We start from the raw sequence: 21128 nt of genomic DNA, 5'->3' as shown, positions 1-21128 counted from the left end.
TATAAATATAAATATAAATATAAATCTGCCAAAAACTAATACATGGGATTTCGTCAAACGCGATAAATTTCAGAGTTAAATAATGAAAGACAGATTTTTAAATGAGAATTTGCCTTTTCACTTTTTGTGTATTTTTTCACAAGGTAGCTTGACGTAGCAATTTTTTTCAAATGCTCTGTATACATGAAATGTGTCTTGTATATCTGAAATTATCATATTTTGACGAAGACCTTAGTTTAAATATTCAACAGGATGTCCAAGCGATTCTTCGGTGCAAAATTCAAGGTCTTTTCCAAGTTTACCAGGTAAAAAATTCCAGTTCTTCCAGGTCTCCATTTTTCATATCAAATAATGAAATAACCGTTTCTCATACACATAAAAAAGAGCTACTTTATTTTTTATTGGCGAACAATTTCTACAATTTCTGTTTTGTGAAGAAAGCCGAATCATAAATAGATATTTAATATTTTGCGAACATAAGTCATCTTTCTGAAATCTTTGCGAATATTTAAAAAACTTTGTGAAGTTTTTGAAATCATTAAATCTTTTGTAAAATCTTTTAAAATCTTTGTGAATTCACTGGAATTTTCTGGAGTATTACAAACTTTAGTGAAAGCTTGAAATTTCTGTAAAATTATTCTTTAATCTTTGTTTGCGAAATCTTTTGTGTTCGTTTAAAATCATTAAAAGTTTATGAAATCTCCTCGAATGTGGTAAAACGTTTCGAAATCGCTTAAAATCTTTTAAATGTTTTGAAATCTTTGAAATCTGGTGTACTGTGCCCTTCTTGATATCTTTAAAATTGTTTAAATCTTCTAAAAGCATAATGAATTCTTTGAAATATTTTTGCAATCTTTATGAAATATTTCAAATATTTTTGAAATCTTCTTTTTTAAATATTTTGAAATCACTTTGAAAAATTTGAAATCTTTTAAAATGTCAAAATCTCTGAAATTCTTGTATTCTTTTGAAAAGATTATAAAGTGTTTGAAATATTTGTGACATCTTTCTGAAATTTTTTGTATTTATTTGAAATAATTGGAATATTGCAATATTTGAAATATTTGCAAATTATTCCTGAAATCTTTTACATTCGTTTAAAATCACTGGAATATTTAAAATCTTTGTCATATCTTATGAAACCTTCTAAAAAAATTGAAATCGTTTAAAATCTTAGAAATGTTTTTAAATCTTTGAAATCTCGTGTACTGTACCCTTGTGGAAACCTTTAAAATTCTTGTATGCTTTTGAAATCATGATGCATTTTTCATAAAATCTTTGAAACTTCTGAGAAAACTTTTGATATCTCCTAAAAAATTTGGAACTTGTTTGAAAGATTTTGAATGTTTTGAAATCTTTGAAGTATGGTTATCCATACCCTTTTTACAGTCTGAGTTTTCATTGAAATTATTGAATTATTGGAAATCTTGATGGAATCTTTATGAAATATTTTTAAATCTTCTGAAATGTTTTAACACCTCTTGAAATATTTTTAGAAATGTTTAGTGAAATCTTGTTTGTAAGGCTTTTTTAAATCGCTAAAATCCGTGAAATATTTGTGAAATGCCAAAAGTATTCAAACTACTTTGTAATGTTCGAAATATTTTTCATTCTTTAGAAATATTTTGTAACATTTTAATATCTGGTGTAAACTCAAAAACCGAGTGGTAAACCGCTAAAAAAACTGTTCTATGGCCATAACTAATTTTAATTCTAAAACTGAATTACAATGAAAATTTTAAACTAATAAATTTAAATAATTTTTAGGTTGAATGTCACTACCAAATTTACACATCAATATTCTATATTAGCGGAAGAAATGAAAAACTTGTAGAATTTGTCACAATATTAAAGCCTGTTCTTTGAAATCCATGACATAATTAGTACACTCCACGAAAAGTGCCTTCAAACCTCTTGATTCATTCTGTGATAAACAAAAGACAAATCATATCTTGGTGAATAAATAACTTTTCAGCAGCAAATTATTTTCTAAACGAGGCGTTCCTTTTATAATGGACTAAAATATTTAAATTACTTTTCGAATTTCAATAAAATCACTGTTTTTAAAGCAAAACAAAATCTTTAATTCAAGATTCTCGTGAAAAAATCGAATTGCTGTTTTGAATTTTTTTGCACTGATTAATTAATTATTACCTGATACATTTTTTTTCACAATATCACATTCAGGAAGATTAAAATTTATTATTTTCTTAAAAACTAAGTAACATAAATTGATTATTCAGTTAAAGGTTCTATAATTGAATATTGAATATAATAGATGTAATAAAAGATTATTTTTATTTAAAGTACCTTTATTCCTATGACGTAATTTTTAAAATGTTCCTGCTTTTGTGATATGAGCATATAAATTTAATTAAAAAAACTATATGTATAGGAGAAAAGTAAATAAAAAGTTTGTCTTCTTGGAAATTTCTGAAAAAAGTAACCAATCACTTTCTTTATCTCATAATTACAAAATTCGAAAAACCGAAACGAAAACTAAAATTTTGAGTAATGTTTAAAATGTTTCTGCTGTTGTGAAATATATATTTTTTGTTTTGAAAGTGCATTATCATATTTGAGAATATTTGAAATATTGTCAAAATGTTGCATGAAAAAATGTAACTTTTGGATTTTCCATTATTTTCTATGCTGTCAAAATTTAATTTTCGATTTATCAAGAAAATTCGAAAGATGTTATAATAATCTTCTAGGGCGCTCACTTTTTTAGTTTGTAACCAAAATGGCTGGCTAACGAACTTGACCTTTAGTTTAGGACACTAAAAGAGTGTATCAGAGGCCAATTGAATAGAATTATTTTTTTCAAATGTTATCGTGCTGACAGGCAGACAGGCATAAATACATACATAAAGACAGACAGACACATTCGTAAAAACCCATTTTTTTGGATTTAGGGGGTCTCAAAACGTGGACATTTGATAAAAACTGGGGGAAAGGGTTGTCAAATTTTACACATATCTAATACCTTCTCTCCTCCCCTAGGGGCTGTAGGACCTTGTATTTGGTGGGGGGAGGCTCAAGCGCGTGGGACATAGGGGTCAAACGGACCTCGGCCCGCATGCCTATGGATATGGATGAAAGGATCCCTATAAACGGGCTCTCCCGGGTGTTTTGAGAAGAATCCCTATAAACGGGCTTTCCTGGTGTGCATGATAGTATGATAGAAGGTTGAAAGAGCCTAGCTAACACGGGCTTTCTGGATCCCTGGGGCGAGGTCTCTCCCGGGCCGATATCAATTTTTTCAATTCGGCACGTAAATGACCTGCGGCCCGCATAGCGATCAAGAAACAGCCCTCCGTTGGTATGGTAGCCTTCGAACGGGTATTCATTGAATTTCTCGCTCAATGTGGTCACCCCCCTAACCATAGGTTATGGTGATCGTGCCCATAGCACTGTGGCACCTAGGGGTTACGAAGGTGTCCTAACGGCCCAGGCGGAGAGATACGCCACTATTACAGTTTGAATCGTCAGCACATCAAAAGAACGTCGACCAACGTCGGCAGTCGTCGGCCGAATTTTAGGATATTAAGATGTCAATAATATTTGGTAATTCCTACAAACAATGCTTCATGCTCATTGTTATTTATGTTTTCAACCATTACAAGTGCAAGCCTTTCTATTCTCATTCTATTTTTGCGATAAAAGTTTTAAATAATAGTTAATAAACGTTCATAGCGTTAATACTTTAATTTTCAAATTATGCAACCGAGAAACGTTTATTCTGAAGAAATCAACGAAAGAGTATTTCATAGTATTAAACATTTTTTTCTTACAGTTTTTATGTTTATTTTAATAAAATTATTATTTAAATAATTAAATACCGACCAAATTTTTTTATCAATGTACTACGTATTATTTCAAAGTAAGGTTTCCGGACTCGTTGGCTAAAAATGTTTGGGTTGTGTGAGTATCTGCTCTGATTGATCAGTAAAATTAATAACAATAATAATTAAAGAAAGTTCTATGCAATATGATATTGTTATATCAGTGACATTATACTCTTTTCCATGGTTTTATTACTCGCGGAATCTGAATTTTATGATTTTTGTGTCTGCCGACGTTGGTCGACGTTTTTTTGACGTACTGACGATTCAAACCGTAATAGTGGCGTATCTTTCCGACAGTAAATTAATTCATAAGTATTTGATAAAAAATTCAACTCGGTTCAAAATTGACGATTCGTCGATTATTTGCACGAACAAATCCAAAATACGCTACTGTGCGGCCTCTCGCGGACTTCGGACGACCTCCCCGAGTAATTAGTCTTACCCTTGCATGGGGGGCTCTGCAGGGGCAGACCTTTTATATTCCTTGCTACTCGTGGGAACCAAAATGGATCATGCAAACATTCAAAAAGAGGAAGGAGAAAAGGAGAAAAGTTGGTGGAGGCACAAGGCGGTCCGGCAGCCGACGAACAGGGAGGAGTCGGGGGTTGGACTGACGGCCGCTTAGAGGATTGACCTTCTGACTGTGGTGGTCATGGATATGAGTTACCTGGACTCACTGCTCACCACAGAGCAGTTAGAGCTTCTCAGGGAGGCTACCTGGAGGGCGCTCGATAGAGTGTTTCCAGATTAATGGCCTAAATTCAAGACCCATTTCTTTAGGGGAGGGGTCTTTGTATTTGTGGCAGCGAACCTAGCGGCCAAAGCTTGGCTATACAAGTTTTTAGCCGAGACATGACCTTTGGAAGGCGCATCTCTTAAGGTGGATGGGGTTGAGTTGCTTACGGACCCGCAGGTTGTTCTCGGTCGGCTGGAGAAATTCAACTCGTCACTTAAGACAGCGTCCTGGCGGTGCATCAGGCACGATAGGCCCCAGGAAGAGGACGCAGCTGGATAATTTAAACATCTCCTAGTTGTGCAAATTCCTGAGTCACAGGCGAGAACCCTTACGGCCCTCAATGATAGGCCCTTCTACCTTTATGGACAGGTCAATTTTAAAGTCGCCAGTCAGGGGTGCGGGAGGCCTGTCGGTGGACAGGAAGATCGGATCAGACCTAAATGACTGCTCCGGGTCTAACCATTACACAGATTAACTTGCATCATAGCAAAGGCGCCTCTGCAGTTTTGCAGAAGGGCATGACTGTGAGGCACACAGGTATCTCACTAATCCAGGAACCCTGGTTAGTTCGAGATATCATCAGGCGCTTAGGGGAGGGGGGGGCTGGGTTTTGTTACAGGGACCCTAAGGCGGCCAATCCAAGGGCATGCATAATGCTGGCGAAGGGAGTCAACGTGGTCCCGCTGCTAGAGCTATGTTCCAGAGACCCGAAGGTGGTAGTCATGGATTTTAAAGGAATAGGAAGGATTGTCATGGGATCAGCTTAATTTCTATATGACAGCGATACCAATCCACCAGTGGAGACACGTACACTTGTGGAATACTGCAAGGTAAGGGGTTTTCCTCTTCTGTTGGAGTGCGATGCCAACTCCCACCATACCCTGTGGGGTAGCACGTACATCAACTTAAGAGGTAAAGACCTATTGGAATACCCAATTACTACTGATTTAGATATTCTTAATACGGGGAACACCTCGACGTTTTGTAATTTGGTCAGGGAGGAAGTCATTGACATCACTCTCTGTACCGGTAGTTTCACAGATTACATCAAGAAGTGGAGTCTCAGATAAACCCACTCTCTTAGATCACTTAATGATAGAGTTCGTGTTGGAATCCGCTGTACCCACTAACCCTAAATGGGTCAAAAATCCAAGAAGAATGGACTCGGGTCAGTTTTCCACAGAACTAAGAAGTGCACTCTCATGCACTTAAATTTGTCCTCAGATGGGGCCTTGAATATCAGGGCAGAAACCATAGAGGAATTAGAAAGACAATGAAGGCAGAAAGCCATCCATGGCGAGCACCCCAACACGCTAGATCAAAATGAAGTGGATAGTGAGGCATCTAATATTTGGCTCAGAAAGGTTGTTCTGTATCCAGAGACAGAAGGATTCGTCATTGCCATACAGGGCAAGGTTGTCAGCACCAGGAATTATCGCAAACACGTGTTACATCAAGACGTGGTTGACCGGTGCCGATTATGTGAAGATACCAACGAATCAATCGAGCACATTATTGATGGCTGTCGCGTAATGGCTTAGAGAGAATATACGCACAGACATAATGATGTAGCGCGCATTATACACCATCAACCTGCCTTAAACATAAAACTCTTCAAAGAATGGATGCCCTTCTATAGATACATTCCAATGCCCGTTTTAAAAAGCGAACAAAATGACTGGCTAACGAACTTGACCTTCAGTTTAGGACACTAAACCATTGTACTAAAGGGCAATCTAATAGATTAATTTTTTCAAAAGTTCTCGTGTTCACAGACAGACAGACATACAAACAAACATAAGCCATACATACATACATATAGACATACAGACAGACAGATATACAGACAGACACATTCGTAAAAACATGTTCTTCGGATTCAGGGTGTCTCAAAACGTGGACCTTTGACAAAAACTGGGGGGAGGGGGGGGGAAATTTTACACAAATATAATACATTCTCTGATGAGAATGTAAAAATTGTATGTAAATATATTTGAACTTTCTTAGAAATTACTATAAGAGGTTTCTAATCAATAAAAATTTTAGAAATGAAAGTAAAAATTTAAAAAAAATTCAAAGTAAAAATGATTTGAATGTTTGAATAAGAATTATGTTTTAATGTTTTTTATGTTGTAAGCCGATTGATTAATTATTAGCTGATTCTTTTTTTTAAATTATTAAATTATATGAAGAATTCATTTGATTTTTCTATAATAAGAGTTGCATAAATTCACTATTCATGTTAAGGTTGTGTAATTAAATCTTAGATATAATTTGTCCAATACATAATGATTTATGTTTAAAATAACTCTATTCCAATTATACACATTTTTTTGAGTGAAATATGCATCTGAATTCTGATTTCAAAATTATATTTAGATAAATTTAAATTTTTTATGAAATTAGTTGAAAACGCTACTAATAATTCAAATTTGTAGGAAACTATAAGGTTACAATTATTTAAATATATCGATGAAAACAATTGCTTATTAACTTTTAGGTTGTAAGTGGATTAATTAATTATTAACTGTTTATTTTTTTACTATATCAAATTACATAAAGATTGAATTTTAATTGTTATCTATTAGGCAACAAAAATTAATTATTCACTTTGAGATTATATAATTGAATATTGCACTGTTAAAACTTTCTGTTGGAGACTTCCACTACATGAATTGGAAGTTTATTTCCGAAGCGTAAGTTAACGCCTACAGTATATGATGTTATAGTATAAGACTCGGGTATTCATGGAATTTAAGGAATTCATAAATTTTAAGGAATTCGTGAAATTGACAAAAATTAAGAAATTCAAAGAATTTACGAAATTCATATATATCCCGGAATTCACGGATTTTAGGTTAAACAGCCAAATTTTTCGGATTTCAAGGAATTTACGGATTGGATGGATTTAAAGAAATTCAGGGAATTCATGGCACGGACGGAATCCGAGGTACATACGAAATACAAGGAATTCACGAGATTCAAAGCATTAATGGAATTCACGAGATTCAAGAAAAGCAGGCAATTCGCGGAATTTTTACAATTTGCAGAATTTTCAGGATTACTTGAATTCAGTGCATGCTTTGAATTCTGTAAATACCTAGAATTCTGTGAATCGCTTGAATTCTGTGACTTCCTTGAAATCAGTAAATTACTTGTTTTCTGTGAATTCTTAAATTACTTGAATTCTGTGAATTCTTAAATTCAGTGAATTCCTTGAATTTCATGAATTCCATCGGAAATTCCTTGAATTCCGTGAATTCCTTCAATTCCATAAATTCAATTAATTTCCCGAATTTCGCGAATTCCTTAAATTACATTAATTCCTTGAATTCCAATAATTCCGTGAATTTCATGAATGCCATCGAAAATTTTTTTAATTCCTCAAATTCCCTGATTTTCATGAATTACTTGAATTCCATGAACTTCTTGGATTCCATTAATTCCGTGAATTCCTTGAATTACGTGAATTTTTTTATTTCATAAATGCTGGGCATTTTATCAATTTCGTAAGTGCCTTGAAATCCTTGAATTCCGTGAATTCTATCAATTCCACGAATTCAATAAATTTCCGGAGTTCCTTGAATTCCATGAATTTTACGAATTCCGTGACTTCTGTGAATGTTATGAATTCCATAAATTTCGAGAATTCTGGAAATTCCTTGAATTCCGTTAATTTTGTGATTGCCTTGTATACAATTTTCGTCTTACAAGCGCTCTAATACATGTATTGGAATGCTGGACGGTGACGAAAGGATTTAGAACACTTAAATGCATGTATTGCAATCACGTCATTGGAATACCATGTTTGCAATTTTACCTAACGCTTGTATTGTAGAAGTCTTGTAAACGTGTTGTATATTGCCAAACATTTTTTACAGTGTGGCTATTATTTGTATAATAAACGTTTATTTTTTATTTAAAATACATCAATTACAATTACATAAGATTTTAAATGTTTATGGTGTTGAGAAATGAGTATCTGAATTTAATTTCCAAAATTATTACAAATAATAGACTGGTGCCTTGTATGGAATATATATTTATGAATTCGCTTTAAACGTTAAATGTAACAGATATCGAGCTTATTTGATTTTTTTTAAAGCTAGCGTTGAATAAATAATTATATTGAAACAAAAATTGATAAATAAACTTATTAAGATTTCTTATAAATTTAATGCTGATCGTTCCTAAAAGAAAAACTTTTAAATCCGTTCACAATTGCGACTCGTAGACTATTTTGAATTGTAAATTCTCCAGCTAGCCCACTGTGTAGCGGAAAAACTAAATCCCAAAGGTTTTATTTTTACTCCGAACTTTGCTTGAGCTTGTCCGGCACTTTGCGATTTGACTAGGTAGAGTCTGAAGTGAAAGTACTACTTCGGACTTTGCCTGACACCTATCAGTCAATTCGCGGAGGGACTAGGCAGACTGCGGTGTGACGGGACATCGGACTTTGCCTGTCGCATACCTATATTCAAACTTTTTCGAAAATTATTATAAAAGGTTATTAGTAATTCAAATTTTCAGAGATGAAATTGAAAGTTTAAGAAAAATATAAAGTAAAAAATATTTGAATGCTTTTTATATTGTGAAATAATTAATAAATAATTTTTTGTTCAAACTTAAATTTTCTGGGGTCAGTTTAAAGGTTTATTAATCAATTAAAACAAAACAAAGTTGAAATTTAGAAAAATATATAAAGTAAAAATTATTAGCGTAAATAATAGAAATGAAAATAAAAGTTGGCGCACGCATGCGCGGGCATTTAATAGTCTAGTATAAATCATTTATTATTTAAGTTGTTTTGAATATTCAACATTTTGTCCTTCCAATATGGGATTTAGTACCGCTGTATGTTTATTCGATATTAAAGTCAAAATTTACCTCTTCGTTCATATAATTTGTTATGGCATCAAATGAGGTCGGATTGTAATAATCATAATGTAGAGAATCATAAACTTTCCCATAAAGTAGTTAAAACATGCAGTAAAACACACGATAAATATAGTTACATATGATATTTCAAAATCATCAATGCTCGCTATTACTTTAATGCGAAAACACTGCGGTATTAATCGGTTCGGTGTTTATGTAGATGACTGGATCCATTTCAAATTGTGTAGAATATGTATGCTAAAGTCACAGAATCGATACGGGGTAAAGCACGACAAAATTAAAAAAATAAAATAAAATTGATTAACTGGTAGCGATTTTTCCGAAAATGTTCCTATTCAATTTTTTCTGATGGATCATTGTTTTATTTTTTCTTGATTTTTTCTGAGTTGATACTTACACCGAGTAGTTTTTCAAAAGAGTTTTTATTGTTTCCGCGTTTTGGAGATGAAAAAATCGGATTTATTATTATCAAAAATGAATTTTCTTATTTTTTGCAATAACGAGACTATATACGAAAAACTAAAAAAAAAAGTTTTTTACCTCGGAATCTTCTTAAAAAAGTAACGAATCACTTTTCCTTATCTTATAATTACAAAATTCAAAACACCGAAACGAAAAATAGAATTTTAAGCCAAACATGAAAATTTTCATTTTGCGTTCAAGCAATGCAAAATGCGACAAAAGATGAGAAGAGAAAATTTATGAAAACAAAAAATATCTACAAATTTCTTGTTGATCACTTTTTGATAGGATGCGTAATTTTTATGTTATTCGTGAGAAACAACATTTAAAACCTTTAAAAAATTATATTTTTGGACAAACGATACAAGCCACGAAAACAATATTCAAACAAAAGAATTTTACCCAAAAAAAGGGTACAAATTTGTTATAAATCATTTTTAGATAGCATGCGTATTTTTCGTTTTAAATGTGAAAAATAAAAATAAAAAATTAAATTTTGGAAAAAACGACGCAAGCTACAATTAATAAAAAATTTGGACACCCACACAAGATACGAACAAAACACAATTGACGAAAGTTTTTCATCTAAAAAGGGTCTAAAATTGTTCATTCGTAATTTTTTGATAGGATGAGTAGATTTTGTTTAAATTGTAAGAAATGAGATTCAAAATAAAAAAATTAAATTTGTGTAGAAATGACAAAAGAGATAAAAAATGAATATTTAAACGTATTTTTGGTTTAAACCGTAAAAATAACATTTACAATATTTAACTTGTTCAAAAATTATATGAGTTGCAAGAAAATGTTTAATAACCAAATTTTTGTTTAGTCTAGAAGAATGTACACTTTTTTAAATTAGAAAAACAATAGAATGAAATTATATCTGTCCCAATACTAATGCATGTTATGGTTTTTACTATTATTTAAAAATCTTAAGAAGATTGAAAATTATATAAATGGTTAAAGTACTTAAAAAATAGTTTGCCCATCCTTTTTTCGATCCGGCTCTACCTTCTTTTTGTTCTTTGGGTTTTAAAATACAAATATGTGAAAATTTAAAAAAATGGTTCCTATTTTGTTCAGCTGAAATCGAAGAAACATAATATTAATTTGCTTTCATGCAATAAGTAATTTTTGTTGGTATTTCAAACGTTTTAAAATTAAGAAATAAATAAAAAATACAAAAGATTTAAATTAAAATGAGTTAATTTAATTAGAGTTAATTTATATAAATGACTACTTCAGTATAGTGCACAAATATTTAAAACACTGATTTTTTATATAAAATGGCTTATATTTCATTACATATTTGTAATGAATAACAGGGAATTTAATTATTTGTTTATAACAAAAATATTTTTATAAACAGTTCTATAAATAAATATGCAACTGGAAATGTTTTTTACTTGAGTGTGTGGTTTTTCCATCTAACTTATTTAATATTAACTCAGCATGGATAATTAAAGAAATTTTTTAGCGAAAGTCTAAAATTTATCATTGTTAATAACAAATAGTTTGAAGAAATGGCACGAATAAATATTTCATCGAAAAAAGTTGTTTTTCTCAATTATGATTCTTGAAAGTAAGCTAATAATATTTGATGTACATGTTACATAAATGTTATAATTTTTATAAAAAAATGATTTTAAAAATTCAAAAATTCTACAGAAGGTTTTTTACAGAGGGACAAAAAGAAAGTCCGGGTACAAACTGATTTTAAGAAGACAATTGTCATCCGATTTCAACTTTCTTTAATATGATTTTTGATAAATCTTTTGCATCAAACTGTGATGGCCGATTTTTGACAAAAAAATGTATTTAAAACAAGTTTTAAAAACAGCAATTTTTTAATCTTTACTTTTGAAGAGTAATGTTTCTTAACAAATAAATAGATAAATAGATAGAAAAGAGTTAGTAATAATAAAGCAGCTATCAAAAAAGGATTTTTATAGCAAAGCAAATATTTTAAAATTGATTGAATTTGTTTTAAACAAATCCGTAAATGAAAATGGTTTTGTACGGATTGGCAGCGATTGGTCACTTGATTCCCACTAAATTTGCACAATTTATGGAGAAAAATAGTTTTTTAGTTGAATTATTAAAAGTTAATAAATAGTGTGTTATTTTATAAAAAAAATTTATGATAAAATGTCTATATCAGGTATTTATGATGTAATGGATGATTTTTTCTACAAAATAAATCTAATTAACAAATGCATTATTAGGCTATTTTTTGACGTAAAAACTTGGTTCTTTCCATGCAATCAACTCTAAAGAAGCTTCTAAATTTGTATGGACATTCCGATTGCTATAAATAATTTGTTAACAATAGTTAAATAATCCAATTTTTATCATTTTATGTATTCATAAATAAAAATCCGGATTTTCTAAGGAAGTAACGGCCAATTATTTAGCAATGTCCTAATGATATGGATTCGTAAAACGTGATAATGGTTAAAACCAACCTAATTGACGATTTTTTTTAACGTCATCAACTGTTAATAGCAAATGCTTAACTTTTTTTAGAAATATTGATAACGAAAAAATATTGCAGTTTTTATTACCAATGTTATAAACAAAATTGTCTCATCTAATGTATTTGTCAACAGAAATTATACTTTATACTGAAATTTACTTAGCAATAACTCCTTGATAACAGTTGATAACAAATGATGATTTGTTAAATAAATCGAATTACTTTTTGAAATGCTATAATATATTCTGCGTATGACTACGTTGATTAGGTTAGTAATAACAATAACAACAGTAAATCGTTATGGAATTGTCTAAAAAAAGTAAAATTTGTTATCTACAATTGATTACGTTAAAAGAATAAAGTTTAAATTCTGTAAAATATAAAAATAATGCATTTGTTCATTAAGTTTGTTTAAACGATTATCAAATGTTAATAATTCATAGGAAGAAGTCATTGCTAAGTAATCTGCCGTTAATTATGTGAAGAAAGTGGAAATTTATTAAAAATATTGAAAATCTTCTTTAAATATTTTCTTAGTATTTTGTAAGTAATTCCAAATGTTTAAAAGTTTTTGTTAAAAACAGTCTTTAATACGTATCATTAATACAAATATTTCCTACGATGATTTGTCTAAAATTGTAATTGTGGTAATCTTAATATTATTTAATATTTTTTATCACATAAAATCTTGTTAAAAAATATATATAAGTTGAAGATGAGTTAAAGTAGGTTCTTTGAAAAAATTAGACTTTCTCATTGAGTTTTTGTTTTTAAATTATCAAAACCGATTTTATATCAAGGCATTATGAAATTTCAAAAATCTTCTTAACCACATATTTGAAAAATTTATATTCGGAAGATGTGTGAAAGTGATGTTTTGAAAAAAAAGTTTCTTTGCGTAAGCAATTTATATTGCTGCACTACTAAAAAGACTCTAAATAAAATACCTAATAATTTTCTTGAAAATTCATCCTTTTGGGTTGAAATGCAACTGTTTCGTAAAAGATTTACTTTTTGAATTAAATTAATATTTTGGTTTAGGAAGGTCGACTGAAATCTTTTCTGAATGAAAATTCAACTTTTTATTACACAAAAAAACAAGAGATAAACTTTACATCGATTTCCGATGAAAGATACTCTGCAACAAAAATTAACTTCACAGGATAAACTTTACACAAATATCGGTTAAACTTTCTTCTGTTTTTCCATGACAAACACATGTTTTTTGAAAGACGCAAAGTTGGCTAAACAAAACTTTATCGTTCTAAAAAATTTTGCTGCAACAAATTTTATTCTTAGTTTTGTGTGTAAAAATTTGTCCTTCAATTTAAAAAATCATTTCTTATAGCAGAGATTTCATCTATCTCAGATAAAAACTCAACTGTTTGGTTGAAAAGTCAACAATTTTGTTGTAAAATCATCTTTCTTGGTAAATAATTTCACTGTTTTTTTGAAAATACATCAATTTTGTAGAAAAGTTACTCGTTGTTTAAAATGTATAGTTCGCTATCCAAAAATCGACTGTTTTATTTGTAGATAAAAACACAACCATTTTTTAATTTTTTTTAAATTCATCTTTTTTAGTGGAAATTTTACCTTTCTCGGATAAAAAGTGCAACTGTTAATTCAACTTTTTTTAAATCGTCCTTTTTCAACTATATCGTAGCAAATTTAATTGTTGTTTAAAATTATTATTTTTGTATTAAAAAGTCGAATATTACTTTTGTAGATGAAAATTCAACATTTTTTTTCAAATTTGTCTTTTTGTTTAGAAAAATTATTCATTTTAGTAGAAATTTCATCTTTCTTGGATAAAAATGCAAATATTTGATAAATATTACCGGGCATGTGATTTCAAATAATACGTGTGTTTCTGAAAAACGATTCTTGTTTCGATCTCTCTAGTAGCTTAAAGGAAAAGTATCCAACTCGACATCGGAAATTCTGTAGTTCGATTTTCGGCGACGCGAATATTTTCTCAAATCAAAAATTAATTAAACAAAATTTTAATTTACAGCTCCATCAATTATGAAAAGACATTAATAATTTCTGTTATTCTCTGTTTATATTTTGTTATGATTTGTTTTAAGAGGGAGCGGGGTCTTGGAGAGGGCCTATAATCCGTTTCGTAATTGAAGTTTAATACTAACGGTTTCTCAATGTTCATTTTTTGAGATGACTAGAGCCAGCATTCTTAGCAACAAATTTTAATTAATTTAAGAAAATGGAATATCCATGTCATAAGGTGCAAAGCTGTGCTTAACAGAAATATAATGCTTGAAGTAATCTGTATTATCATCAGAGAATAATATAAATACTTAACGTATTTTTAGACCAGATGGAGCTATGAATTAAAAATTTTTCAGATTAAATGTTTTCTGAAAAAAGATCTGCTCCTTCGCTAGCTGCGAATCGAACCACAGAACTTCAAATTTCTGCCGGGTGCTTTTACTTTGGGTTTCTAGAGAAATTGAAAGAAGAATCCTTTTTCAGAAAGACAAGCACTTATCTGTCAGCTGTTACAAGTCAGTTTTGTCAAGGATTCTGTATTATCATCAGAGAATAACAGAAATTTTTAACATATTTTCAGACTATTGTCATCAGAAAATAACAGAAACTCGGAACGTCTTTTCAGACTAGATGGAGATATGAATTAAACATTGTTTTGATTAAATCGTTTCTGAAAAAAGGTTTTTTAGATACTTCTAGATATTTTTCAAGAAAAATGTAATTAGAAAACTGTATAATTTAACACTATCTAGCTTGAAAATACGTTAAGGATTTCTGTTATTCTCTGATGATAATACAGATTCCCTGAAAAATTTGACTTGTAACACCTGATAAAATAGTGCGTGTGTTTTTGAAAAAGGATTCTTCTTTTGACGCAAACTCCTGAAGAAAATTACCGTATTATTATCGTCTTTTAAAAAATTTTATTATGATTAAATTACAATGAAAGAAAATTTAAAATAAAAATAAGAAATCGAAATACCATTACTAACGTTTCGGTACTCATACAGTACTCTTATCAAGGCACGTATCGATCTTACTAGTAGCTTAATGGAAAAGCATTCGACCGGAAATTGGAAATTCTATGATTGGATTCGCAGGAGAGGGAAGGAGAGGATTTTTTTCGGAAAAAATTTAATTTGAAAAATTGAATTCTTTATTTTAGTTACGTTTCGTCCATGAGTTGTATAATTAAGCTATCGATAGACCGCTTATATATTTTCCGTTCTTAAAATTTTGTTTATTTTTTATAAATTAGCTGATAAAGCAAGGAATTACCAGTCCTGAATAGGTGATATCATCGGCCAACATAGCCCCATGGCTCTTAACAATAATCAGGCCATCCAGGGTTTGTAACAGCTGCGAAGGCGAGCAGTTCTCTGGTCCTATGTGCCACCAATCGCCTGTCATCCCTGACAGGTCTATCGTGTCTCCCGGTAAGATCCAAGCGTAATCACCTCCGTGCATTCCCAGCTTCCAAGCCTGGAGATAGAACACATTTTAGGACCATATTTTATGCATAACCAAACACGTCTTTGTTAATACAGCACTGGGGAAAAAAATGTTCCCAAAACAAAATAATTTTGTTTAGCAGTTTTGGTGGTTCACACCAAAATTTGGTTGCGACTACCAAAAAAGTAGTTGTAGTTACAAAATAATTGATTTAGCTTAAACAAAAAAGTTTGTTCATCACCTTTTGTTAAGTGTATCAACAAATTTTGAATTCTTTAAATCAAATATCAAAATAAATAATTGCCAAAAATCTAGGCTTTTTGGGTCACTGATCTCGAATTCATCAAAAAAATTGTTTAAATAGCTGATTCAATACGGCGAATAAAAACTGAAGAATCATCGTCCAAAAAACTCTAGAATGCAAAATTTTCATCCAAGACGAACCATTTTTTGAGTGTGGTGCAGCTTTTTGGGATTCTGAGACCCAGAGCCGTGGCGTTAATTATTTTATGTTATTTTGAATAACTTAATGGGAAAGCACACTACCGGCAATCTGAAGTTCTGTTGTTCGATTCCCAGTGGAGCGACGAGAGTAGATGTTTTTTCAGAAAAAATTGAATTAAAATTTTTTTTATAATTCAAAATCAATGAACATCATTTTAATTTGAAACTTCTTGATATATTACTGTTGAAATATAATAAAAAGCCTGATTTGTGGGAAAGTAGCAACTGGGTCTTTTATCGCGATGACGCGTATGCTTAATCGTCGCAGCTTACTCAGCAATATTTGGTGAATCACGGCCTGACACAACTTGAGCAACCCCAACTCAGTCCTGATCTGGCTCCCTGTGATTTCTGGGGTGGTACGGCCTTCACCACGACAAAGCATCTGTTCATTCATCGCAGCTTATTCAGCAATTTCTGGCGAGACACGGCCTTACAAAACTTCAGCCATTGTCCAGAATTTTCTTTTACTTCTGATACGCCACTAGGTTGTATTTACGATGCATACAGTTATTATGAGTTCTTTTGATTAGAGTTTATACTAAAACGATACGGGTCGTAAATTTGAAAATATAGTTCATTGCAACTGACTATAATTAGACAAGTATTGTTTTTGTTATGTGTTATTGCTATTGAGACGCAAGAGAGGCGTTCTTTGTTTGAGAAATTCATCACTGCATTTTGAATGATTTATCATTGCCCCGCAATGAATGTGGACAAACATTAATATTCAAGTATTAGACTGTCGTCGGGTGCACATAATGAACATTTTCAGCATAATTAAACTCTTCTCTTCCCACCTGAATGTTAAAATTTAAATAGCGTACATTTAGTATTGAAAGGTTCAAAATTTATTGTTAAACGGGGTAATTTCAGACATGTGAGGAAATTTTGGACACCCCTAAATTCCTTTCATTGTTAGGATATGTTACTCGAAAATGTTATAAGAATCTGAAATCAGTACCAGTCTTAACTAGTTCTAGATGCCAATTAAAACCACCCTCCCTTAGTAATTTAAACTATACTGAAAAAAAATTTGCATTAAATCAAGTAGGCTAGTTTACTTGGCTGATTTTACTTGAAAGAAGTAAGTATTTTCTTTTTACACGGGACCGATTTTCTTGAATAAAGAAAATAATAGAATCAGGACAACTATTTGCATCAAGAATATATTTACTCTAAGCAAAAAGTATTGAGTTAATTTGTTCCATTATACTTATTTGCGTCAAGTTTAATAAAATCTTGAATTAAGAATATTATATTCTTATAATAAGTAACGAAAACTCTATCAAATGTTTCTTGGTCCAAGTAAATGCATATTCTTATTTCGCTACTATTTTAGTTGAAACAATGTTCATGTTCTTGAGATGAGAAAATGAATGTATTCAGCAAAGAAATAATTTCACTTAGAACAATGCTTGAATATTTTCCTTTAAATAATTATTAATTTGAAACGAATGTGATAGAATCACATCAATTTTTTCAACACAAGAACTGTAGACTTGATACAATAGACATCACATACATACTATGCAAATTAATATATTAGTCTAAATTAATTTACTTCTTACTGCATAAGTAGCTTATTAAATATAATAATCGACAAGATGATATGTTATGAAGTTGGTTTTCTTCGCCGCTAGCAATGATTTTGAAATTCAATAATATTTATAAAATTCAAAACATTGGTGCACATTATGAATTCTATTTATGCAAATGTAGGTAGGAAATTGCAACTATGATATACTACTAACTTTAGGCTGACACATAAATCAAATCACTCATAAAATTATTTAAAAAATTATTACTTTGTTGCGTCGGTAAGTTTTTGGTGGCAAGAAATTAAAATGTTCAAATAGATTTGTAAAAAGTGTTTTTAATTTTGAAATAATTATGCAAGACTCAAAAGTTATTTCATTCCTAAGATTATTAAAAGGTTATAAATTTACTGCGTCTATAATTTTTTCGCTTATTATTTGTATATATTAATCTGCTCAAAATTAAACCATTTCGAATTTTTTTAACCGTAAAACATTTTTGTGAATCGGAAAATGACCGCGAATTTCTTCCTTGATTAAAACGGCCACCCTGAAATTATTTTTGTGTAGTGTTCAAGGTAACAAAAAAATATCCGAACTTAGAAGTAACAATAAATATTCCTGCTAAATACAGAAATTCTTTATTCAAAAAGGAAATACTACTTTTTTGGATTAAGCTAGTTAAAAATTAATTTCTAAAAAGTTAAAAATTTTGTTATGTGAACGTTATTTAATTTAAATTAGAGTTGCAAGACATAGTTGTATTTTGTTTACCAAAAATTTTCGTGTTCGATAATAGCAGTTTTAAAATCACAAAACTGGCAAAATTCATGAAAGTTATAAGTAAAAAAAAATAGTTTTGAAAATATAAAATAATCATGTGTTATTCTAATCTAAACTAAATGAGTTTCAGGCAACAGATTTTTTAACTTCAGAAAAAAAGGTAATCTAGCCGAATTCAAAGAATAAATTTTTCCTTAATGAAAAAAATTCCTTTATTGAGCAGGAATTTTTAAAATAATTTTCAATTTTATGTTTTTGCTTGCTATCTGAAATAGTTAATACCTTGTTTTATATTTTTATGTTATCAATTGGCAATGTAATGCCTTCCGCGTACTGTAGCGCGAATATAATGTTGCTATTTTAAATAATTAAGTATAAATTTAGGTTTTTTGAAATAAAATTAACAAAATTAGGGTTTTCAGTCAATGAATTCAATGATCGTAATAAATTTAATTTCAACATATCATTAATTATACAAAATTTAATGCGGATATTCTTAATATGTATATTTATTAAAACATATTAAAATTAAGTTTTTCAGTCGAAGAATTCATTAATCATGGAAAATGTCTTGGACTACAAATGGTTAACATTTTGGCAATCAACCATATACTTACATAATTTTTTTTATCATGTAAAGAATAAAAAATAAATATATGACAGCATAAAACAAAGCTATACGCTTTAAAAAATGCTTTAAAATACAATTATTACATTTTCTTAATAATTAAAAAAAATTTATGAGTTTTTAAAGCAAAATATTTAAGAAAAAAGAATTCAATAACACTTTAAAAAAGGTTACTCAGAATGCATTTCATTTTATAAAGGAACAATGGAAAAATTGATATTTAAACATTTTTTAAATCAAATAATTGAGAATGCAAGGAGGAAGCAAACAAATATTTTTCAGCCGACCACCGTGAGATCGCTTTTAACCTGCAAGTTCTTGCACTAAACGTTTCTTTACAGAATTCTTGTTTCTTCTGTTTCGAAGTATTGTGTATTTAAAATAAAAATAAAGTATCGAGCATTTTATTAAATAGGTAATATTTAAACTAGCGATAAGGTTTTTCTAAATATTCTAAATTATTTTTTAGGAATTGTTATTTTAAACTAAAAACTGAATTAAAAAGAATTATAAAAGAATTAAATAAATCGAAAACTGTGCGTTTTATAAAGGTTTTTAAAAATCAGAAAATATTTATTTGTCACAGAGGTTGTTAAAGCGTTTTTGAACTTGAAAGTTCTTTATTTTTTATATGCTTCAGATAGTTTTTAAGCGGAATACATTTTTAAAGAAAAAAGTATTGAGTCCTTTGTAAAATAAATCATGTTCAATTATTTTTTGCATATTTTAAATTGTTGTTTTAGGAAAGCAATTCCATATACAAATCTTTGTGAAAAAGGGTATGAATAAGTGAAACTTACTTCGCCTTTTCAAATATTTTAAATTATTGTTTAAGAAATGTTATTTTGCATAAATAATCTAGTAAGAGAGTATTATATGCCATGAAAGAGTTGGATAAATTTTAAAAATGCCAATTATTGAGTAAAATGGCAACGTAACCTTAAATTGTTTAAATTGGTTAATTTTCTTCTCAATATTTCTTACTGTCAGTAAAAATGCTATTTCTCAAAGAAAAACATAAAAATGATCCAAAATTATTTGACAAATTTTTAATTTTGTTCGAAATATAATGATTTTTGTTTTAAAGTACTAATTTTTTGTATAAAAAATTAACAAAATCCAAAATTAATAGAATATTATAAATCTTCTTTAAATTATAATGATTTTTAGTTTGAAATACGAGAAATAAAATTTTTTACTTAAAACGATAACGTAACCTAAAATTAAAAAGAGCTCTGACAAAAACAAAAAAGAAACGAAATTGTTAAAAAATTGGAATAATTGAAATTTATTAATTTCTGATTATCAATACGCATTTACGATGTAAAATGAAAACATTACCTAAAATTGTTAAAAATTGCAATTATTGATGTTCTTCTTTAAAAATGAAAACATCTGAGGAGAAAAATAATACAACCTGATTTTTTAGAAATTTTAAGTCTTCTTGGAAAATTTCTGATTTTATACTACATGTTTTTTTAATACTACTTTGCAGCGAAAAGCACTTATATAAAACATGTACAATATTTACAAAAATTTGCTAGAAAATTCTAAAGCTTTTTAACTATTGTAATTTGAGCGTAATAGAAACCATGAGGTTTTATATGACTTTTCTTTTTAACAGGGATTATTTGCAGATTTAATCATAAAACTTGGAAATTTAACATATAAAATGACTTTAAATAATGAAAAACCCATCAGGTTCTCAATAAGAATGTTTTCAAGATTTACAAGACATATCATCATATGCCCTTTTCCAAACAAAAATTAATAACGTAATTATAATTTTTTT

General features: G+C 29.6%; 1 protein-coding gene across 1 annotated transcript in view; it reads right to left on the bottom strand.

The window, feature by feature from the left end:
- LOC117178534 (gamma-aminobutyric acid type B receptor subunit 2) overlaps positions 1 to 21128 on the bottom strand; it is a 297426-nt gene that overhangs the window by 132638 nt on the left and 143660 nt on the right. Inside the window, exon 7 of the mRNA XM_033369962.1 lies at positions 15710 to 15913. Within this exon, the coding sequence (XP_033225853.1) occupies positions 15710 to 15913 (204 nt within the window). The remainder of the gene's footprint in view (positions 1 to 15709; positions 15914 to 21128) is intronic.

Source organism: Belonocnema kinseyi, chromosome 8 (genome assembly GCF_010883055.1).
Source record: "Belonocnema kinseyi isolate 2016_QV_RU_SX_M_011 chromosome 8, B_treatae_v1, whole genome shotgun sequence".
In the NCBI taxonomy this organism is placed as follows: Eukaryota; Metazoa; Arthropoda; class Insecta; order Hymenoptera; family Cynipidae; genus Belonocnema; species Belonocnema kinseyi.
The sequence above is the reverse complement of the archived record's forward strand: the minus strand, read 5'-3'. Positions and strand labels throughout refer to the sequence as shown.